At 38.5% G+C, this 24,995-nt stretch overlaps 1 protein-coding gene across 5 annotated transcripts in view; it reads left to right on the top strand.

Annotated features, from left to right (window-relative positions):
* The window catches only part of LOC131071320 (uncharacterized), a 235,534-nt gene that overhangs the window by 141,342 nt on the left and 69,197 nt on the right, over positions 1-24,995 (top strand). For all 5 annotated transcript variants that reach the window (XM_058007113.2, XM_058007130.2, XM_058007125.2 and 2 more), the window contains exon 9: positions 12,423-12,511. In XM_058007113.2, the coding sequence (XP_057863096.2) occupies positions 12,423-12,511 (89 nt within the window). The remainder of the gene's footprint in view (positions 1-12,422; positions 12,512-24,995) is intronic.

The raw sequence follows: 24,995 nt of genomic DNA on the forward strand, positions 1-24,995 counted from the left end.
GCTATGCCGTCAAGGGTGCCACCATACAGAGATCTAGAAGTTAGTGATGGGTGTAGGAAAGCACTTACAAAACTCTTCCCCGATCGTGAAATTTTAATTACAAGTGAGTTTGCTGATTTTGTAGCCTCCAATGGTCAAAGTGCTTTTGCTCTTCGTGACAAGTATAAAAAGGATGCTCATGCTTGGTGGTACCTCAATGGCCATACATCACTATGTTGTGCGTTGCACACACTCCTTGTCACCGACAGAGTCCCCCTCGTTGATTTTCCAGCCTTCGTCCTGCCTAGTTTACGAATTTGATTTTTTTTTTTTTAAATCCTATTTTGGGATCCAACAAGTAGTAGTGAAGCAATGAGCTATGTAACCATTAGGAGATGGGGCGTCTGTTAGTTTTAAGTCGCATGGCTTGGGAGTCCTGCGTAGAGAGTCTCGCAATCTGAATGCTTAAAATCAATCCAAGGGAGACTAAGTTTTTAGCACAAGCCTGAAAATCTGCTAAATAGGCAAGGGTGTCAGTTGTCCTTGGGTTTGCAAAATCGCTTTAAGGGCCAAATTTGGTTTCAAGGTCAAGCTTTTCAAAAGGGTCTTCTAGCCCGAAATTGCAAGCATAAAGGGCGTTTCACTTTCTAAGTTTTCAAACTCCCTGTTTACCCCGAAAATCGCCTGATAGGGAGAAAATTCTAAAAGTTTAAAGCTTGCAAAAGTGCTTTCTAGGCCAAAAATGGAAAAGATGAAGCAAAGCATTTAAGTTTGAAAACTTTTCAAAATCTCTCTCTAGCTTGAAATTGCAAGGGGCGTTTTACTTGAAAACTTTTCAAAAGGCCTCTTTAGGCTGAATTTCGATATAAGACAAAACGTTTAAGTTTGAAACACTTTTCAAAAATCGCAAGTAAAGGAGAAAGGCGTTGAAAATGAAAAGTTTGCGAATCGTCTTCCCAGCCCAAAAATGGGCAAACATCAGTGAAATCGCGAAGTCGCCAAAGGGGAAAAGGCGTTTTAAAAGTTTACATTTTAGTCTTTCAACCCGAAGAACACCAAATTCGCGAAAATGCCCATCTTGCCGAAAAGCTCATGAAAAAGGTGTTAAGTCTTAAAACTTTTCAAAATAAACTTTTAACCCGAAAATGACAAGCAAGTGAAAAGTGCTTTTTTTTAACGTTAAAACTTTTCATACTCCCCTTCTTGGCCGAAAATCGCAAGTCGATTGAAAAGGGGATATAACTTTGAAACACTTTTAAAAAATCGCTTCCCAACCCGAAAATACCAATATTTTGAAAAGGTGTTAAAGTTTTAAAGTTTGCAAAAAGGTCATTTAGCCCGAAATTGGGCAAGGGCAAGTAAAATCGCGAGTTTTTGCATTCCCTTCTTTCTTGCCAAAAATGCCAAACCAAGTGAAAAGGCGTTTTAAACTTTAAACTTTGCAAAAAGGCCTTGTGGGCCGAAAACGTGAACCAAGTGAAAGGGCGTTTTCATAAAAGCTGTCTCCTACCTCGAAAATCGCAAGCAATGTGAGAGGCGTTAGACTTTGTAAGTTTGCAAATAGATTTTCTAGCCCGAAAATGGGCAAACATCGATGAAGCTGCAAAATCGCGCGAAGGGCGATTTAGAGTTCGAATTTTAGCTTTTAGGCCCGAAATTGGGCAAAGCAAGCAAAACGTGAAATTTGGCAAAGGCCTTCCTCAGCCCGAAAGTCGCGTGATAGGGCGTTTTCGTTAAACCCTTCATTCTTGCAGAGCCTTTCACAACCCGCCGCAGTTGAAAATTCGCGAGATACTAGTCGGAGGAAGAAGTTTTTAAAGGTTACAAAAGGGCCTTACAAGCCGAACTCGCACAAAGCTTTTCTAACCCGAAGTTTGGAGAAATCATGGGACAACCACCTTGTTCGCCAGGTAAGTTCGTTTTTGTTTGCTTTAAAGTCATTAAATGAATGCAAACTGGTCGTAATGTTTAAGCAATGAATTGAAGAGTGAAGTTTTGTAGGTTGTAATTCTGCAAAGCATTAAACATAGCGCAAAGGCAGAGCCAGCTAGGCAAATTTGACCTTGAAATGTAAATTTCAGACTTAGGGAAATTTTGAACATTTTGAAAACTGAACTTAAGCAAGACTTTTCTCCGAGTGCAAAAAATTGGCAATCATTAAACACCCAAGCCTTGAACTGCAACTAAGTGGCAAATTTTAAAACGGAGCCAACTTAAATTCTTCTTTCAAATAAGCATTTCACTTCCAGTTAATCAAGCTCTTTTATTGAAGCGTCATGTTTTTTCTGAATCTGGTGTTCCCATTGATCTTTGGTTTTATATGCTAACATCATCCTCTATTTTGGCTAACCTGTTCACTTCCTTCGTCTCGTCTTGTAATTCGTGTCCGGTTGTGCAGGATAAATGCCTAAATCGGTGGTAGAGTCCTCTAAGACACCGGGTGCAACCGGAACATCTTGGGTCTCTAAATCTGACATTCCCCGTAAAGGCGAGAAAATAAAGTACTGATACCAAAGGGGAGGAGTTAGGGAGTCGAAAGTCCAGAGCATATGGGAGAGCATAGGTGATACTGATTTGGGCCACACAGACATTCAGGATTTCAAAAACAGGGTATATTCTCCTAACGCCTATGGCAAGCCCAGGCGGATGATGGAGAGTGGTATTGCTCAGGTAGCAGGTTTCCTTCCATCCATGCAAAATTATGAACTAGTAGTTGAGGCTTGCAGGCATTATCAGCTAGAGACCAGATTTGTGGTCCTAGAAAATGTGGTGCTAGCTGATTTCACACCTGAGGCCATTGGGGAAGCATTTGACATCCCATTTCTCGATAATCCCATTGCTACAACTATAGATGAGGCACAGGTTGCTTACGACATGAATCCTGCTAAATGCGGGACATTGATAAACGAAGAATGGTATAAAGAGAGAAGACCTTCGAGCATTAGGATCAGTAAACAGACCCCCAGAAGTGACTTTCATAACGAGTATGGTGATATGGTCACCTTACTCAGCCGGGTTATGGAACTCCCTCAGTCTAACTTTTTTGAAGAGTGGATGTTCCACTTTATGGAGCAAGTCTTTGCTGGGAAGTCCAAGTTCGACTGGGCTTAGATCATCAGTGATAATATCCATACACAGTTGGTCGAACTTGAGGAAAAGAAGTACTTCACCATGACTTCCTGCCTGATTTACATGTTTGCCCGACACCAGCCACTGACAGGATTAATCAAGAAGGGTGAAAGCGGGAACGGCCCAAATCAGGTCAAGGTGTATGAATGCTACCCTCAACTACATTATTATGACATAGCTCAAAGAGAAAAGAACAGCGTTGCTTACGCAATTGGTTAGTATGAGCGTGTCAATGACGCCTTTACAATGCGCCTAGTCAGGTTAGTGCAAGGAGGATTGCAAATAAGGCTCTCAGAGCAGGCTATCATTTTGGTACAAAAGCATGGCACATGGTTTATCCAATTCTCTAGGTTCACCTATATCAGGATAGCAGGCTTTGAGGGCGCACCATTCCGACTTCCATGCCATCCAACAGACAAAATAGTCCTTATGGAAGTCGCAAGGCAGGCACATCCAGTGGGCAACTTACTCAAAGATAAGAAACAGTCCGGATTCACCTTCCCCATGATCTTGGGAGACCTCGATGCACATTTCAAGAATTCGGTACAAGCCGATGAGTCATTCGCTGAATTAGCATCTTATGGCCTACAGGAACATTTCCTGAGGAAGTGTTTCGATCATGACAATTTGGCAAAGAGAGCCTATGGCAGGCGCTACAGGGCGAAGGCATCAATTGAGGATTACTGGAGCAACTGTTCCGATGACTATGAGGTCTGACGGTGTGAGTATTCTAGGCTAAGTGTGCAGCAAATGCAGCTTTATGAGTACCGTTAGGTCCTAGATCAGGTAACAAATTATGGCAATTGCTTGCAAGTCCAAGAGTTTGAGGCAGTTAAATACCTCTTGCCAGGCATTGATTGGTCTCAGGATCCAATTATTGATTTTGAGGCGGTCATGGAGGCTCCAGGAAGGTATATCGATCACTGGTCATCCTAGCAAATTGAGAAACTGACCCATGAAGGGATTCAATTTACATACAATATGATGGGCAGTCTCGATTCCCAGTCTTCGAAGGATGAGGGAACCTCAAGCGCACCCAAAGAAGAGATTGAGAAACCTGAAAAGAAGAGGAGGAAAGCCAGAGCCAATAGAGGGACTCGGACATCAAAAAGAACTAGAAGGGAAAATATCCCTATCAGGATGCCGGAAGTTAGCTTGTCATCCAAAGACCCCAGTTTAGAGGATGATGTAGTTGAACTTGACTATATACCTGCTCCGCCTTCCCAGAGTGATGTTGATGCATTCGAGGCTAATAATCCTCCGGCACAAGGAGAGCCAGATGCAGAAGTAAGGGTTGTTGGCTCCGATGAACCTAAAAATCAAGTTGAGGGGGGAGAAATTCTGCCTAATCAAGAGGCTGGTAAGCATGAGCTAACACAGGGAAGTCGGCATGAATTACAATTGAATAGCGTCGACAAAGATGACACTACCGTTAAGGGAGAACAAAAGGGGGATGAGACCCAGGACCCTGACAAAACTGAAGAGCAACTAGCACAAGGGGATACGCGACAGTTGTTCAGTGAGGTAGGGTTGAACGCAGCTATGAGTAAGGGATTGGATATTGCATCCGTTCCTTCTATGACAAATCAATTGTAGATAGGCAGTGAGCCAGCTGAAACCTCCAAGGAACAAAGTGGGAATTTGGCAATAACATCTGCACAGACCATCCCTCAAGACTGGTTAATTGCTCGTGCACAGTGGAAAGCAACCATCAAGCCACCTATCAACTTGGAGGATATCTTCTCTCACATTGGAGAGATAAAGTCCAAAGGTAAGAAAAAGCCCAATAATTTGCCAGTGGGTTGCATTCGGACATGTTAAGTTTTGAGGCTCATCCGTCCGACTGGAAGGATGGGTTGAAGCATGTAGATTGCCACTTGGAGGGTATGCAATATAAAATATGCCATCCTCCTATGCCCCCAAAGCATGGTGCTGTTCCAACTATGCATTGGGTTTTAGGAATATGTTCGGGCAGAATGTACAGCAGGTTGGGACATCTGGAAGGAGTATTTGCACAGCGAAGATGAATTTTTGGAAAAAGGGTCTACAATGGAAAAGAAGAAAGTGCTTTCCTAAAGTGCAAGTTTCTTCTTAAATCTTTAAAAAAGCACTTTTTAAACATAAAGTTCATTTCTAACTACCAAAACAGTTGTAAATCTTGAGCTTCGTGCATGTGCACTTTTTGGGTAGTTATTGGTTACCTTTTTGGTAGTTATTGTTTCTCCTTTTGTTGTTGCTGATATTTTGCCTCCCATTTATGGGTATGGGCAATTTTGATAGAGGATGAATCTGGCCCACTTGTTTAAGTTTAATCTTGGCCATTCATCCATTTTTGGAATTCTATATAAAGGAGTTAGTTCCTCCTTTGTAAAAAGGCAAAAAAACAAGGATTGTTGCAAAAACTTTGGCAAAATATATACATGATTTAATGGATGTTAAAGGTGTGTTTGTTTTACTGTGAGTGCATGGTCCTCTTCTCCATTTATTTCATATTTCTACAACTGTATTTAATTTGAGACAGTTATTTATGCATGTATTTGATGGAAAATCTTGGTTCATACCATTAGGAAATAGTTGATTATTGTTTCCTCTGCATGGTTAGTCTGAGCCCCCTTTGTGCTAAGTTTGGTTATTAGATCTGGATGAATGGGTGTAAGAGTCCATTGTTCGTATCTAATAAACTTGAAAATTCAAAATCCTTAGATGATTGCATTGGTTTTTACCTAGTTGTGCTAATTAGCTGGCAAAGTAATTTCTAGTTATTTTGAGACTTCCGTCTATGTGTTGAAATATGCTGTCTTAGATGCCAAGCGCTCCAAGTTGGATTCCAAGAGTTAGAAAAGTATGTTCACAGGGTACAATGACAACCACAAGGCTCACCAGTTGATTGATGTAGGCATTGATCGTCTCATTTTCAATCGTGATGTTGTCTTTGATGAAGATTAAGGACCTTTTCAGCTATCCTCGATTGTGCAGAATTCTGAGGATTATCCTTTGAAGGCTACTAATTTGGGTTTCTGTCTTCCATTAGGTTCATCTGATGGGAGGGACGATGCACAATCTAAATTTGATGATGCACTACCTGAATTTCCTCCAGATGATGTTAATCTTCCACCTGTTCAACCTGTTCCAGATCTAGTTCCAATTATTCCTCCTGCATCTGATGTTGGTCCTACTCTCTGGCCTAAATGGTGGGATAAGACCATTAGTGATCTTCGACTTGATGAGCTCATCGAGGGTAGATCTTCCAGAAACAAGAGCAAGCAGCAAAATACAGCCAACTTTACTCTCATGGCCAACATTCATAGTATTTTTGAACCCCACACATTCTGAGGGATCTTCCACCAGGGAAGAAGCTCATTAGCTGCAAATGGGTGTATAAGGTTAAGTACAAAGCTGACAAAACCCTAGACAAGTACAAAGCTCGTCTCGTTGTTAGGGGGTTCTCACAGAAGGAAGGCATTGAGTATGAGGAGACTTTAGCTCCTACAGCCAAAATGAGTACCATTCGACTTGTCCTTGCCTTAGCAGCTCAGTTTGGTTGGAAAGTCCATCAGATGGATGTTAAGAGTGCATTCCTCAACGGTGAGTTGCAGGAAGAAGCCTACATGACGCAGCCTCTAGCGTTCAAGGTTGCTGGAAAAGAAAATTAGGTGTGCAGACTGGTGAAAGCACTCAATGGCCTGAAATAGGCTCCTCGATCTTGGTACATCAAAATTGACAAGTACCTCATAGATCATGGCTTTTAGAGGAGTCCATCTGATTCTTATCTGTATGTCTAAAACACTAGTGTTGATATTCTTATTCTTTTTTTTTGTTCTCCACAGGTTATCCTTGCGACTTAGCCCAACGCTCCTGAGAAGCAAGCTGAGGCGAGACTAGTCTCTGGGGCTGCACGACAATCAGCATTCGCCCCTGAGTGTGCACCACAAATTAATATTCGTGGGCTAGGGAGTTGAACCCAAGGCCTCGGGGAGCAAACCCAAGACTCAAACCAAATCCGCTAGCCCGTGGGGGCTGTGATATTCTTATTCTTGTTGTCTATATTGATGACCTGATTATCATTGGTAGTTCGATGCTTTTGATCGATCAAATCAACAGAGTTTGTGTCAATTTTTTGACATGACAGACTTGGGACTTCTTCACTATTTCTTAGGTGTTGAACTTTGGCAGATTGAAGGTAGTATCTTCATATCTTAGTCAAAGTATGCCCGCGATTTGTTGGATAAGTTTCGGATGCAAGACTGCAAACCTGCATCCACACCTATGTAGAAAGGGTCGAAGTTGACAACTAAATCAGATTCACCTGTAGTGAATGAATCAACATTCAGGCAACTGGTGGGCAGTCTCATCTACCTTACTACTGCTAGGGCTGATCTGAGTTTTGCAATGAGCTACATTTCACGCTTCATGATAGCTCCCAAGGCTAATCATTGGGTATCTGCGAAGTGTGTGCTACGTTATGTGAAGTGCACTTCTGAGTTTGGGGTTCTGTACAACAAAAGTCATGATCCTAGCCTCATTGGTTTTACAGACTCAGATTGGGCAAGTTCTGTTGATGATAGAAAATCAACATCTGGGTATGTTTTCAGTTTGGGATTTGGTGCAGTCACATGGACTAGAAAGAAGCAACATGCAGTGGCTCTTTGCTCGACAAAAGCGGAGTATTGAGGAATAGTTAAGGTAGCTTGTGAGGCAGTTTGGCTTCGGAGGATGCTTTCAGACATGCAAATGTCTTAAGCAGATCCTTCTCCCCTTTATTGTGACAATCAAGGGGTGCTCAAACTGGCCAAGAATCCGGTCTTCCACAAGAGAACGAAGCATGTTGAACTTCATTGTCACTTCATTTGGAAGCTGGTTGAAGACGAATCAGTTCAGTTGCTGTATGCTCCAACAGAGGATCAAATAGTAGATATTCTCACCAAGTCTCTGAGTCTAGAAAAGTTTGTAAAATTTAGGGGGCAACTTGGTGTAGTTGATAGATTGACCATTAAGGGAGGGCATTAGAATAATATCTTTATTATTTATTATTAATGGTCAATAATGTAACATAATGTATATATTAGTTAGTTTCTATTTTTCTTCTGTTTACGATTGTTTCTTTATAGAAACATCATCTTTATAATTCTTTAAATGATTGTTTGATCATTTCATTTAATTCATTCAATATTTACCAAATCACTTTTGAACTCTTGTAACCAAAATTCCCAAAATGATGACACAACAAAAGATAACCAACACAAAGCTTAAAATCCCATAGAAGACCTTCTAACATGGATGCACATGCCTATTGCTCATGAAACCTTCTATTGAATTTTCCCTTGCTCTATATGTGCAAAGGAACATGTTTTCACAATGTTTGCATCTCTATTTTGCATCATCAATATTTGCCCTTATCACTGTATTAGGCAACTCCCTTACACATTAATCATGAAGTCCATTCTTCATTTAGAAGATTGGCAAATTTTGAAAATGTTTATGTACTTTCTTTCCAATGTTTGCATATTCGATTCAATTTACTCCCTGGTTGGCAAGATAATTTGCTGTTCTATTTTGTTCTCTATAGCAATGCTTCCCTTAACATTATTAAATTTTATTTGTCAAGACAAAATTTCTTGTAAAACTATCTGAGTTTCCAATTTGGGCAATATGCTTTATTCACTGCATTAACTACTATTTGTGAGTGCCCTTTATGCTCAATATGTCTACTTGCCATATATGCCATGAAAACACTAGCAAGGAGGACATCCCAATACATTTTATTGCTAGTCTTGTGGACTAAGTGTTTTGAACCTTTGAGCATTAAAATCACCTTTAGAATCCCTTGACACATACAGTACACCCGCCATCCCTAGGTTCCCTTTTGAAGCCCTATTAAAGTTTAGTTTAATTCCGTTCCTTGGAGGCTGCCAGTTTGCATTTCTTCTAGAACTTGATTATACTCTTATCTTTTGAATGCTTTATGTATTTTGTAGATATTATTGAGGAAGCTAGAGTAGAAATAAGAAGGCTCCACTTAGATGTAAATATGCATAGACAATTTCTTGGAATTGCTAGATCAGTATTTTGCAAGGTTGCATCGAGATGGGGGTACTTGGAGATTCCAATTTTTTATAAAAAAACTTAATAATTTATAGAAAATCTGAAAATAGGTGTATATTTGTAAAACTAATTATGAATATAGACAGTGTATAAGGAAATTGAAGGCAAAAGCCCAAACCAACAAGTTGAATATTTCAACACTGCAAATCATTTTGCTATTATATTTGATTATATATATGATAATCTGAATATAGATTATATATATAAGAATATGAATATAGATATACTCACAAGAATGAAGAAAGAAAATGACAAAATGTATATTATAGGAAAATTCTCGATCTCAAGGATCTAATAGAATTCATCTCCATTGTGCATACCACAAAGTCTACATAAAGGAATTAAAAGAACAACAAGAATATAGAAAACATGAATGTCTTTTGAGTTTTGCATCGAATTGCAAATAATTGAATGGCAAATACTTGTCGTCTTATTAGCTCACGTTGACTCTTGCCTTGCGTCGGCTTATGTTTTCTCTTTTGTGGTGTGTTTATTTTTGAGCTTTCCGGTGCATTTAACTTTTAATTTTTAGGGGTTTTTGTTTCATTTGTGTAGGAATCAGTGCCTTTTGCATGGGAGACAGCGAGAGTCTTTTGGAGACCGCAGTTGAAAGTCTCCTGCAATTGGAGACATTTGAGGCAAGGTCTTCGGTATTGGGATGCATCTTAGAGACTTCTTGGTCTCCAAGACGCGTCCCAGGGGATCGGAGACGGGTCTCCGTGCAACTATGGCATTTTGTCAAATAGATGGACCATATTCCTATGAATGTAGAAATTCTCTTCAGACTAAATTTAGATGCAGCAAACCTTTGTAGTTTAGAAAAACTTGACATTTTTGTTTATTCATTTTTTTTCAAAGGAGGGTTCAACCTAAAAGAAATATGAAGAACACTGCTATTTTTTCAAGGAAAGGGTCATTATGCAAATAAATGTCCTTCTAAGGCTTCCGGACAAATCAAAGCTTTGTTTGACAATGATGGAATTGATGCAAAATGGGAAATGATTGAGATAGAGGAACAACTATCCTTTTCTTTGAAGAATAATGAAGATATGTATAGGTTTGTTGAAATTGTGGAAGAAGCATCTAAAGAAATTCCTCAATATGATTTAGTTGATAAGAAAGATAGTGAACACTTAAAAATAGAAACTGATGCTATAAAGTGTATATTCATGATATCATTAATCAATTCAGAAAAAAGAGGATTAAGAATTAGAAATGGAGAAAGATTCTAATCAATATCATGAAGATTATAATAAAAAACATAAAATAACTTTTGCTATGATTTAGAAGAATGTTTTGATTATCAAACAAAAAACACTAAATCAACTTTAGAATATATTTCTAGCTCTTTTACTTTAAAATTAGATAGATCTAATGAAAAAATTGAGCAGTGGAAAGTTTTATCTCCATATCCAAAGAATGTAAATATAAGTAGTTCTAATAAGAAATCCATTTTACCGTCTAAATGTAAATTATCCTTTAAGGTTGAGCAACATAATGTTTGTAAAATGATGCAAGTAGAAACATCTATTATCATTTTTATTAAATTAACTGAAAAAAAATATAATGGATTCAATATATGCAATGCATTTGTGGATATTGGAGTAACAATTAATTTTGTTGCACTTTATGTATTTTCTGATTGTGTCTACCATCTGGTACCTTAATGGTTGCTATGAATGGTAGCATAAATATACATTATTTTATAACACATGTTTTGGTCATTTTTTGGCAGTGAAGTTGTGTCAATAGACTTTGTATATATAGATGTTGTCTCAATAGACTTTGTATATATATATATATATGATATGATATTGGTTTAAATATTAATTTGCCTCTGTGGTTGAGCAACACGGTACTCATAAAATTATGCAAGTAAAAACATCAATTAACATTCCTATAAAAATAATTCAAACTATAGTAGATGACGTGAAGAAATCCTACCTTTGTGGGTAGTGGAACAGTTAAGTTAATTTTGCTGTACCTAATGTATTTTCTGTATTGGTCTACAATCTTGTACCTTGTTAGTAGTTACCATTAATGGAAACATAAATTTATATTATTTTGTAACACATATTCCAATCACTTTTGGCAATGAAGTTGTTTCAGTCGACTTTGTATAGATAGATAATTCAAGAACACTGCTATTGGTTGAAGTGGTCCTTTTACAGATTTTATTGGACCTTGTAATATTGGTGAAAATTGTATAGTAGCAAATGTCCAAGGGTATAGAATAACAATTTGAAGGTTGCAGTTAGCAATCCAAAGACAAAAATTAAAAATATTTGCAATCAAAAGTAACGGCTAAAACTATGAGTGACTTTAAAAAACTTGCAATTTAAAACTCTTCATTAGTTAGAAGAAATTTCTCCTCTAAAGCAGAAAATCAACTCTCTGTGTTGGACATCCACTTGAACACTGGTGTAAAGATTCTCCAGAAGCAGATATTCCCACTTTACATAATAGATCAAGAGAATGAGAAAAAATTCTTAAATAAACAGGATGATGATGAAGTCAGGTAACAAACATAGGAACTTCTAGAAAAATGATTAATTCAAAGATTTTCTTAACAATGGTTATGCTTCATCAGTTCATTGTATGAAATCTTTCAAAAATAAAAGGAGAAAAAAGCATGAATGGTCATCAATTACATCCTATTTACTGTTATAATAATTGATAGAAAATAGTCATTAATAGAAATAGAATGGTTGACTCAGAGAATTGACTTAGGCAAAATATTATTAAACTTTGACTGGAAGTCTGGTTCCCATCAAATTTAAATAGCTTAGAACAATATTCATTATATTTAACTTTTTCTATGCCTAGTTTGTTTGAATGGTTAGTAATGCCCTTCGGTTTAGATAATAAACTAACACAATTTCAGCAGCACAGGGGTAGAATCTTTGCACTAGTATATTTATTGCTTGCTAATTATATTGATGATTTTTTAGTTTTCTTTGACACTATTGAGAAACTTAGTAACTATTTACTTGTTTTTGCTAAAGTCAACTTGTTGAAAAGAGAGTAATATTTTCACCTTTCGAATACAAGTATGTTCAGCATGTCATATGTTGGATGTTAATTTTAAAGCCATATGTAAATGCATACATTTAATATTTAACTAAAGGATGAACTTATGTGTTGAAACTATTGCTGTCATTTTATTATCGATCATTGACACATTCTGATGATCTTAAATGTAATGTCTATAGGTTCTTGATAACCTTCCACATGATGTTGTCTATTGTGAAAATCAAAGTTCTAGCTGGATGGAGGTTTTAGTTGAGAGGAAAAAGCATGAGTATGTTATCATTTTTAACGGTAACTTACTGATTTTGTCATCATTTTCATCTAAAGTATGCAATATGTTATTTGATAATATGTTCAAAGTTTCAATTTGGAAACTCAAAGGAAGTTGTCATATAAAACTCAAAATATGTTTTGAAGGAGTTTTGGTTTCTTTATGAGAGTAACCTAAAGCCCAAATGACCAAAAGAAAATTGAATGATTTGCTTTGGTGTTTTTGATTTGGTTGTAGTACAATGATAATAAAAACTAAACATACATAGATGGTTTCATTTCTTTTCTTGCATGACAATTTCAAAGAAAAACACCCCTTCTATGCTACAAATCAGACCCCTCAAAACCCCATCTTAGAGCTTTCTTTTTCACATTTATTCCTCTTCACTGAGTTGATTGTTTACAACATGGAGTGATGTATGGTGCATGTGGCTTTTGGATTTCTTATTGTGCATTAGCATCCTTTGTTTGGTCACAGTGTCAATGTTGCCTCAGAGTCATCATACAATGTCTATTGTTATGTTTAATAATATTGGTTATCCGACAATGTATTAATTGTTCGTGTTGAGTTGTTTGTCACTCTTGGGTAGCTATAAACTTATAAGCATCTGTTGGTTGATGTTTGTGTTCCTCTTGACAATCGTTGGGTCCTCTAACCATATTGTGTATCTCAAGGAAGGTAGTATGATGTAGTCAAATCAATTGTAATCCTTGGTTGACCATCCCTGGTCTTTTCTTTGTAATAATTTTATGTATGAATAAAGATATATTGCATTCTTGTATTTGGTATGCGTTGCCATCTTTATTGTTGCTTCATGTATTTAATTTATCAGATATAGTAGTAAACATTAATCTTCACCAACTACAAATACTATGTGCATATTTCTTAGCACACTGCCAAGCTATTATTATCTCTTTGTTTTAATAAGTGAACACGCTTAAAGGCTTGCCTTGATTTTTGAAATCTTGGCCTTTGTTGTCTCATTTTTGATCTATTCTACTCTATAGGTCTACAATTTGCCATTGTTGGCCCATTGTTGATAATTGATTGTAATGTCCCTCTTGTGGCCTTTCTGAGATTCCCCTAGGAACCCCGACTTGTTGGGAGAGCATCATCCTTATTGGTTTGGAGTTTGATTATTGGCATTAAGTTTTGGATTTTTTGTTGAGTCCATTGATGCTTTCGAGGAGCAATTTCTACTTTTAAAGCCTCAGTCTCAACCCCACTAGCAAGGAAAAGCAGAGAAGTAAGTTATAGTCATGAATCTAGATCCAACAGAGAGGTAGATGATGATGATAGCCTTATGGAATTGGAAGCATTGTTGGCCAAGCGGTTACCTAGAGGTACCGGTAAGTATAGAGGTAAATTACCACTGAAATGTTTTGCATGTAACCGGATAGGACATATTGTTGCTAACTGTTCTAATGGAGATAACGAGGAAAAACGAGAGAAATATAGGAAGTTTAAAGGTAAAGCAAAAATAAATTGTCTCATTGCAGTGGATGAAGGTATTACAGATAAAGAATCCGAGGAAGATACAAATGGGGACATTGTCTTTGTTGCTATCAAAGAAGACATATCAGATTAGAAGGCATTGGTCTCTCACTTGGATAATTCAGATGACTGGATTATTGACAGTGGTTGTTCACACCACATGACTGGTGATCGGAGCAAGTTCCTAACATTGAATGAATTTGATGGAGGTGTTGTCAGATTTGGGAACAACTCTCCCTGCATGGTGGAAGGCAAAGGATCTATTTCCTTGAATGGTAAGAGTAGTGCAGATGATGTCTACTGGGTTGAAGGTCTGAAACACAATCTTTCGAGTGTTGCTCAACTCAATGACAAAGGTTACCTGTTAGAATTCAAGAATGGAGTATGCAAGATCTTTGGAAGCAAAGGTGAATTGATTGCAACCGGCAAACAAACCAAAGGTAACCTATTTCACTTAAACTCTAAAGTCAATAGCTGTTTGATTGCAAAAGTAGAAGATAGTTCGCTTTGGCATCAAAGGTTTTGTCATATGATTTTTGATAACATTGTAAGAGTCAGCAAGTCAAAATCAGTAAGAGGATTGCCACAGTTGGACAAACCGGTGAATGCTCTGTGCAAGGAATGTCAGTTAGGGAAAATGACAACCTCAACCTTCAAGAGCAAATCCTTCTCAGTTGAACATTTGCTAGATTTGGTTCATACTGACCTATGTGGACCAAGGAGGACTAGGAGTATTCAAGGTGATCGGTACTTCATGATATTTACTGATGACTGCTCAAGAATGATGTGGGTCACATTCTTGAAAGACAAGACAAAAGCATTCAACAAATTTAAGGCATTCAGAGCCTTGGTTGAAAATGAAAGTGGAAGGAAGCTGAAATGTTTAAGGACTGATCAAGGTGGTGAATTTACTTAAGAGGAATTCACTAGATACTGTGAAAACAATGGGATCAAGAGGCAACCATCTGCACCAAGGAGACCACAACAGAACGGTATTGCAGAAAGAAACAACCGGTCAGTGGTTGAAGCTTCTAGCACTATGTTAATTCAAGGAGGTGTAGCTAAGACATTTTGGAGAGAAGCTATCAGCATAGCTGTTTATACAATGAACTGGATACTGGTCAAAAGAGGTAAAGACAAAACACCCTATGAATACTGGTATGGTAGATCACCGAATGTCAGTTACTTCAAAGTTTTTGGTAGCAGATGTTTTATTAAAAGAAGTGAGTATATTGGAAAGTTTGATGCCAAAAGTGATGAAGGCATATTTCTTGGTTACTCCACCAAGAGCAAAGCATACAAGTGCTACAACAACCGGACTGAGAAGATCATTGAAAGTGTCAATGTCTGAGTAGATGAATTTCCTGAAAATTTTGAAGAAACCAGCAAGGAAAAGGAAGAAGAGGAACCAAACACATTGTTTTTGGAACCGGAACTGGTAAAGCCAGAAGTTGGAGAATTGAACATAGAAGCCCCAGTTCAACCGGAACAGGAAAGTCCAACAAAAGATGAAGAAAGTGAAGAAGAAGAACCTGAAAACCAAGATCATGTTATTCCAAGGTATGTCAGACTTAATCACAACCCCAATCAGATTATTGGAGACAAGGATGCAGGTGTGTTAACTAGAAGAAGGCTAAGAGAAAACTCTTGTATGATCTCCACCATTGAGCCTAGAACAGCAAAAGAAGCCTGTGCAGATGGAGACTGGATCAAGGCAATGGAAGAAGAACCTGATTAGATAGAGAAGAATAATACTTGGTCATTGGTACTGTTGGTATCTGTTTTATCATCTACCAAATGTTAGAATAAGATACCCGAAGGTATTCTATCCTCTCCTGAAAAATCACTGCTGATTCCAAGGTCTATATGTGTGAACAAGCGACTTTAGTGGGATAGCTACTTGGGTAGTGTATGCTGAAAATCTCAAGGGGGACTTACGTTTATGAACGTCTTTCAAGCTTCTGGACTTAGATAGATTTATCAATTTTAGGCTCTCTCTTTTTTTTGGATTTTTCGGGATTTAGATTTTCAAAAAGGGAAAAAGGAGATAGGGTTAAGAAAGGTGATCTAAACCTATGAACTCTGGAGACAGTATTAACTAGGTGTTCTCGGGAAACCACACTTTGCTTCGCCACACTGAGGACAACTACACAAAGCAGGTGCAATCTTCAACGGGTTGTGCTTATGATCGAAATGTTGGCATACATAGGGGATAGGCTCAGACTAACTTTGCATAGTGAAATAGAAATCATCCATTCACCAAAAGTATGAGCAAAGATACACCGTTAATTAATACATATCAAATCCTTCATTCAATTCTAGCAACATGAAAGCAAATCTAAATTAACTTTTAACTAATGTGTTGAGGAAATTGAAACCATGCTAATCACTCAAACAACAGTGATTACAAAGCCTTAAGAGAAAGCGCACATGTAATGTATTATTTGAAAAATGACCTTCACAGAACAATATATCAAAAACCTCACACTCTCCAAATGAGAGGAGGTAGCCTTATATAGTTTTTTCAGAAAATAATGAACGACTGAGATCAAATAGTGATCAAGGGCCCAGATTGAAAATTATAAACCCTAATTAGGGTTTCTCAAAACTCTATCAGTTAGAACAAACAAAAGAGTGACATGTGGCATAGCTTCTATTGTCACTGAGGTGTGTCCAGTTTCCCTTTTTGCAAATTCAATGTATTTGGACACGATGAGCCAAACCTCTTCCATAGTGACACTTGGCAGGTTACTAATCTGGAAGTCGACGACGTCCACATCATTAGTACATGTGGCGAGGATGCATTCCCACTCAACTGCCTGTGCAAGAAAGTTTTCTTCAATGAGGAGAAAACTTGCGATCCTTGAAAAATCGCCCTTATCAATTGTCCACCACTTGGAGTATTCGACCATTGATCTAATAAGGTCTGCCAAATCTGACCTTTCCCTGTCTGGCCAATCAGTCAAGGCCAGTGGCTCATTTCTTATCTTCTCGAAGCTCGGCTGCTAAAGCTCAAGACTGTCTTCTATTTGATCAGCAACCCTAAATACTTCTGTTGCTCTCACCATACTTAGGGGAATCCTTGACCAAAATCTTCTTTTGATTTCAAAACTATCGGCTGCATTAGCCCAATAGTTTTCCAAATCAGTTCTGTGTTCAAATGCCATTCCTTCTACCTTTTTCATCTTATGGAATGGATCAAAGTTCCCTCTTGCCTTGTATTGGTAGAAGGGGTACCAAGCCAACTCTTTCTTTGCAGTGGCAACAACTTGTGATGACAGGCATGTTTCTAATCCATTTCCAATAGTGAGAGAGGATAGTCCTGCCTTCTTTTGCTTCTCTCTTTGAACTGTCATATAGCTTTCTAGTTGCCTCACAACTTCCAGCAGTACAACTCGGTTGGTGGGGTAGATTGTGAGCTTATAGGGAGATCCGGAAAATCCCTGAATTCTGATTTAGGTGAATCTTGGGTATTGAATATACCAATACCCGAATGTGCTTATGAAGTCCATAGACTCTTGAGAGAGTCTCTGATGTAATTCACCTTGCAGCGTTCATGTGATATACATAAAAAATGTATCATTTACCCTCTTGAAATGTGACTTTTCTTGCATGTGTAGCTGGGGGTAACAATCGTAGACAGGAAATTGATCCTCCTTGCTTCCTACCTCCCCTCAATAGGTGAGGTCTCTGTATCTATAGGTTCTAGCAAGGGAATAGAACAAGTATGAGCTCATGTAAAAGATCCTATTTGCCTCCAAATTTCTCAGCTGGGTGTCCAAGTTATTGCTTATCATTTGAGCCCAATCAATCATCTTGACTTCATTCATTATCTCGTTTATGAAGTAATACATCCAAGGCTCAAATGGAGCGCCTTGGGGATTACCCATTGTTCTGTTCAATAGGACAATCATGTCTCCAATATCCTCTTTAAAATATGCACTCACCAAGCTCTTCCTTGAGAGCTTGGAGGCACCTTTTCTTGGTTTGTCCAACCATGAATGATTGATGGTGGCGTCGTACTCCTCCATATGGTCTTGATACATTTGATCAGCCTCATCTTTGGTCACGTATACAACATTATGATATTCTGGAATTCTAAAAGCTTCCCTTTGGCCACATCATTGATATTGGCCAACACTCTCCCATCTGGTGCCACAACATCTCCACTGATAGGGTTATAGTGCCTAGCGCACTCAACTACCAACTCCGTGCACTGCATGGTGGGGAGAAAGCCAACAGCATGCACGATACCACTCTTCATCATCTTACGTGCGGTCACGGTAGGCACAAGGTTATGCATGCCGAACATCCGCTTCTTAAACTCCCTCAGATTGATATGCCTGAGGTTGGTATCACTGACACTCTTCCATTTCGAGTTCATCCTTGATTCAGGAGGAGCGTCCTTGTCTACTTGGAACTTCATCGTGCCTGAAATCTGCGAATAAACATGAAGCTTAAGTTAGAAATCAGAACTTAGATTAAATATTTAGGATCTTGATGACTAAGTGGTTGGTATTTTCACTCTATTCTTGACACTTAGTCACAAAATGGATTTTTCACATGTAAACTCCACACTTTTGGGATATTTATGATTTCAATCCAAAAACCAGGTCTTATAACCTTGAAAACCCTCATCCAATTCAGTCCAACATGATCTTTCTTATTGAAAATTTGGATAACTATAAAAATCACCTTCAACGAACTTGGAAAAATCAGAAAATTTAATAAATCTGCCTTCAAAACCAACTTCACCTTCGATGGAGAGAGAAGAAAAAGACAAGAAAATAGAAGGATCTTTAGAAAAACTCAGAAAATTCGAATGCTCTGCCTCCTATTAGCTGGTTATACTCCAGAATCTGTCAGCGTTTATGAAGAACAAGGTTGGAAAAGATGAATAATGCCTTCAAAACCTCCAAAAATATGCTCAACCTGTGAAAATCTTCTTTGAAATTCCTTCAACCTGCAAGATTAATTCTTATTTTTGCTCTCAATACTTTAGAAAACTCGAACTTGTGTGCAGAATTGAAAGGAGAAATGTCTTATTTATATAAGAGTTGGTTTTCACAATTAGAAACACGCAAATATCTTTCCAATTCATGTTTCTAAATCAGTTTCAGTCTTGAATATCCATGGAGACAGTTTCTAATTTTATTTGAGTTGCACAATCATCTTCATCTAGTTCGAACTTTCAAGTGCAAGTTTCTAATTTGAGAATCAGTCCTAAATTCGAACTTGATTTCCAAATATCTTCTTTTTAGAGCTTTCTAATTTAGTTTAAAGTTCGAATCTCTTCTCAATCTGCAATATCTCTTCTCCAAAAAAAACTTTCCAATTTAATTCAAAGTTCGAATTTCCTTGGATCATATGCTGACATCACCCTGAATCTTACCTCATTTTTCAAACTTGTGTTGACTAGTTTGACTCCTTAATCATATGGCGGACTTATTTGAGTTTAGGTGCCAAGCAATATGTTATAGGGCGGACTTTATTGAAACTTTTGCATGCACATCACCCATAGGGCGGACTTTGAAAGCCTTGTGTCACAAGATGGGGCGGACTTTATTGTGTACTTGACACAAGTCTTGGCACCGACACTTGTCCAAAATGTTACAATCTTGCCTCCAAATTCATCATTTTACCTTCAAATTTTCTTGTGTTGCACTTACCAATAATCACTTTTAGCTCTTGTCTGGGTCTTGTTTAGTGATTCTATTACTTTTCAATCTCATTTTGCCATCTTAAGGCCTAACCAACAGGGCGGAGTTTAGAGAGCTTGTGACACAATCATCTTCAACTTAAGGGCGGAGTTCTTCTTACACTTGTAACTTGCCTTGACACCACAAGGCGGACTTCATGAAACATGTGCACCTTGCATGTTAACTAGATCTCCCTCAAGGCAGACTTTTGAGGGGTTGGATTTGTGCACTCAAAACCTTGCAATCAATACAAGGGCAGACTTTAAGGCATAGGCGGAACAAACTTGGAACAATCCTCAAGAAGGCGGACTTTAAACCACTCCTTAAATTGCATATGTTCATCCTAAAACGGACTTTGTAGGCTTCATTACACAAGGCAAGGAACTATTTTATTCATCCTAAGGCGGACTTTCAATAGGTCAAGGCAAAACACTTGGAAACTTTTCTTCACTTTACAAGGCGAACTTTGGGAGATAAGTACTTTGGGCGGACTTTTCTTCCTTCAACTTTGACAAGGCGGACTTCTTTGGACTCCCTCTGCATCACTTTGGGCGGACTTTCTCATGCACACCACTTTGCTTGGGCGGACCTTTTCCTTCTTGAGCACTTTTCACTTACAACCCAGGCAGACTTTTTGCTTCTTCATCTCCAAGGCAATCAAGTCTAAGGCGGACTTTGGAGGGGTTGGATTACAATTTGCCTTAAGGCGGACTTCTTAGAAAGTTTTCTTATCATTCATAGGGCAGGGTTTATGATCATTATGCACCTTTGCAGGGCGGACTTTTTCCAACTTAGGAACCATTGATATACATCTTTCAAGGCGGACTTTGGAGTTATGCACCTTGGGCGGACTTTCTACCTTATGCTTCAAGGTGGACTTTGGAGAGATCAAGAAGGCGGACTTTTGGAAGCTCAAGATCATCACCAAGGCGGACTTTGGTGAGTCTTCCTTTAGGGCGTACCTTTGGAGTGTTGAAGGGCAGACTTCTTGATGGCCATGACCATGCTGACCTTACCTTGAGGCTGGACTTTTTGGAGAGTTCAATTTCAGGGCGGACTTTGGAGGAACCATGTGCTTTGGAAGACATCATAGGGCAGACTTTTCTCTCCTCCATGGCAGACTTTTCATGTTCATGCCACTTTGAGGGCGGACTTTGGATCTTTCCTGTCATAACATTCACCATCACACATTGATTAGCCAGACTTAGAGAAAAAAACTTGGAAAACTCCAAAATTTGATAACTTCATCAATTTAGCCAGATTGACATGAAATTTGAAATCCAAACTTTGGTAACCTATTTGAAGCATCATGGCCCCTGAAATGTAGGAACTTAGCTTTTTGGGTCAAATCTTTGATCACGATTGATGCAGGCCGATGGTACCAGTGCAAACCCTAGGTCCCCACTCCGAAAAAGCAAAAAACAGACATCCCTAAAAAATAGGGAAAACTTTCTAAAAGTAGCCATACCGGGGATTAGGTTAAAAATGCCAAAAATGAAACTTCCCAAAAAATCGGAAAAAAGCAAAAAAAAGCAAACTTTCTAAAAATAGAACGTTGTTCAAATTCGTTCAAATGAATTGTGTTCTTCGTCCTTTGGCCTTTCTAGGCACTTTGACGGTGTCTAGACTTTGTTATCACTTGGCTTGCGCAAACCGCCTTTCAATCTTTAGAACTCAAACCGTTCAAAACTTGACAAACTGAAGCAGAAGGCCACTAGGCACTAACAAAAACCCTAGAAAGTAGGAAAGGAGAGGCTCCCCATCTTCAATGGGGCGATTTGTGAAAAAGGTCACAATAGGTACTGAGACCGGAAAACAAGAATGTCATAGGCACAAAGTGGGTATTCAAAAACAAATTGAATGAAGATGGAGTAGTGGTCAGGAATAAAGTCAAACTGGTATGCAAAGGATATGCACAAGAGGAAAGTGAAGATTATGGTGAGACATTTGCACCAGTAGCAAGATTGGAAGGAGTAAGGAGTCTACTTGCATTTGCAACATACAGAGGATTTAAGGTATATTAGATGGATGTGAAATCAGCATTCCTAAATGGAATAGTGGAAGAAGAAGTCTACATAGAATAGCTAGATGGTTATGCATTAACCGAAGAAAAGGATATGGTGTGCAAGCTACTTAAGGCACTATATGGATTGAAACAAGCACCAAGAGCATGGTATGAAAGATTGCACTCTCACTTAGTAAAGATAGGTTTTCAAAGAACCAGTGAAGACAGTAACATATATCTCAACACAAGGAGATAAAAGACTGGTGAGGTATTTTTTGATGATATCATTTTTGGAGGTAATGATGATATGTGTCATGATTTTGCTAATGAAATGAAGAGTGAATTTGAGATGTCACTGTTAGGTGAGATAAAATTTATCATAGGTTTGCAAATCCAATAGATGAAGGAAGGAATTTTCATCACACAATCCAAGTATGTGAAAGAAGTGTTGAAAACTTTTGGAATGGGAGATTGTAAACCAGTTGGAACACCAATGGTTACAGGCTGTAAATTGTTAAAGGAAGATGATTTTGCAACAGTTGATGAAAAGGAATACAGATCCATGATAGGTAAGCTACATTATTTGTCCACAACAGACCGAACATTGCTCATGCAGTAGGATTGGTTGCTAGATTTCAGAAAAATCCGAAGGAGTCACACATGATTGCAACCAAGAGAATTTTCAGATACTTGAAAGGCACAATAGATTATGGATTATGGTATCCATATGCAGGAAACTTTGACTTAAAGGTCTATACTGATGCAGATTGGGCAAGAAATGTTGATGATAGGAAAAGTACAACCGGAGGAGCATTCTTTCTTGGAGGCAAATTAGTGTCTTGGAGCAGCAAGAAACAAAGTTGTATCTCTCAATCAACAACAGAAGCTGAGTATGTTGCAACTTACATGAATTGTACACAAGCAATCTGGATGAAATACATATTGGAAGGTTTCAAGCTAAAGATATCAGAACCGGTAAGAGTTTTCTATGATAACACTAGTGCTATAAATATTTCTAAGAACCCGGTGTTGCATGCTAGGACTAAGCATATAGAGCTGAAGTATCATTTCCTGAGAGAGAAAGTTCAAAGCAAAGATGTATCACCAGAGCATGTTTCCACTAAAGAACAACTAGCAGATATTTTTACAAAACCTCTACCTAAGGCTACATTTGAATATCTTAGAGGTGAGCTAGGGGTTGCACCCCTACATGAAGTCAATTAAGCAGATATGGGAGACATCAATCCCAGAGTCTATTGAAAATCTTGAAGAAGGATTGGTGAAGAGTGGAGCTACTCCACAGGGGGAGCAACTAATTGTAGATTGGTGAAGCATGGATAAGAAACATAATGGTTTACCTTCACTTTGGCATTGCTGTCAAAGGGGGAAAAAAAGTATATGATTGAGGGACAAAAAAGACAGGAGAAGAAAAGTATATGATTGATAGCCTTATATGTTAAGGAGAGAAGACAGATTGCAGACTAGTTACCAGTTGAAGATATGAGCAGACCAGTTACCAGCTGAAGATATGAAGATGCAGTTGAAGGAAAATGTAAACTAGGATTCCTATACAAAATATAAACCAGGATTCCTATACCTGAATCATTTGAAGGATAGTATATGCTTTGCTCTCAATCATGAAACTCAATTGATATTGATATTTGTATTGCCATCATTGCCAAAGGGGGAGAATGTTGGCATTGCATGAAGATTGCATTGAAGAAAGGTATTAGGAAGTGTTGTCATTGATGTCAATTGCAACCGGTAATGAAGCAGTAAAGCAACTGGTAATGATGCAGTAAAGATCAACCGGTAACCTTATCCAGTTGAGAAGCATAACCCTAACCGATGAAGCTTGGAGATCGGTTGTGATGATCTATGGCCGAATGATGATCGGTGATGAAGATGCCACGTAAACATGTTGCACGTGATGATTTTCAAAATGGTTTTGGCGCATGAAGGTAACCGTTTATCTTGCGAACGATCAAATGCATAGTATGAAGTGAAAAACACCTGATGAGTTACAGGATTCAAAGTGCGATGATCCAAGAGCGGTTGTAGATGTCTAGAAGAATGTAAAGTCAATTGCATGTAATCTAATGGTCAAGATTGAGCCGATGTGTTTGTAATCTCTATGAGATTTCTAGGGTTTTGTTGTGACGTATTCACACATCGCCCCATTGCAAATGGGGACCCCTGCTTTTTGCTTTCGAGGGTTAGTTTTCTTGGTCTTTTAGGTTCTTGGCTATTAGTCTTTTCGTTGAGGGGTCGCCAGAGGGCTCATTAGGATAGTAGGGTCTGCTTGTATTGAGGTGGGTCAGTAGGTGGTCCAGGTCAGGGTCTCTTTGAAAGCCTTCTCTAGGTTAGGCCTTGCTCTTGTTTCTAGGTTAAGTCTTGATTGAGTTTGAGGAAGTCCTTATATCCTGCTAAGAGTCTCGCCTTTGAGACCTATGTCATTAAGTTAAGAAAGTGAATGGAGGTATGTGAGCAGGTGTTCTCAAGGATTCTTCCTTCTGAGGGTTTTGAGATTGGTCCGGTTGATGAATGGTGAAGTTCTAGACATTGATTGATGTGAAACTGACCTATTTATCCTTGGAAAGCGCCTAATGATCAAGTCTAGACTTGAGAATTTGGAGAAAGGTCAAGAATTTGAGCATTTTAGGAAATTTCGCTCTCGACCCTTCCAAAGGGTCCAAAGCGAATTTCCTTAGACTCCTCTCTTGCTCCCAGTGTAGACCTCAAAGCTTGCTCCTATGTCTTGACTGGGTGAGGAATGACCTATTTATGCCTTGTGAGCAAGTTGGAACGAGATGGGATGAGGAAATTGAGCCTAAAACATCAATTTCGCTCCTGACTCTTCCAAAGGGTCCAAAGCGAAATCCTTAGAAAGGCCTAATTTGTCATCAAACGCATTAAGTTGACATCACCTTGAAGGCAAATGGACTTGATTAAGATGAAGGAAGGACGCAAAGGCCAAGAACAAAGTTGAAGGAAATGAGGAGAATTTGTGCAAAAAAGCAAATTTTGCTCCTGACCCTTCCAAAGGGTCCAGAGCGAAATCCTCCTAATGACTTATTTCTTCACTAGAAACATTGAATGGTGGTCATGCATGGCAGAGAGAAGGATCAAAGATCAAGTCTAAAGCAAAGATGAGTGAAAATGAGGAAGAATTGAGCCTAAAAGAGCAAATTCGCTCTGACCCTTCCAAAGGGTCTAGAGCGAATTTCTCAAAAACATGTATTTTCGTCAATTTTAAAGCAAATTGCCCTCAAGATATTTTCCTAAG

This window comes from Cryptomeria japonica, chromosome 1 (assembly GCF_030272615.1).
Source record: "Cryptomeria japonica chromosome 1, Sugi_1.0, whole genome shotgun sequence".
NCBI lineage: Eukaryota > Viridiplantae > Streptophyta > Pinopsida > Cupressales > Cupressaceae > Cryptomeria > Cryptomeria japonica.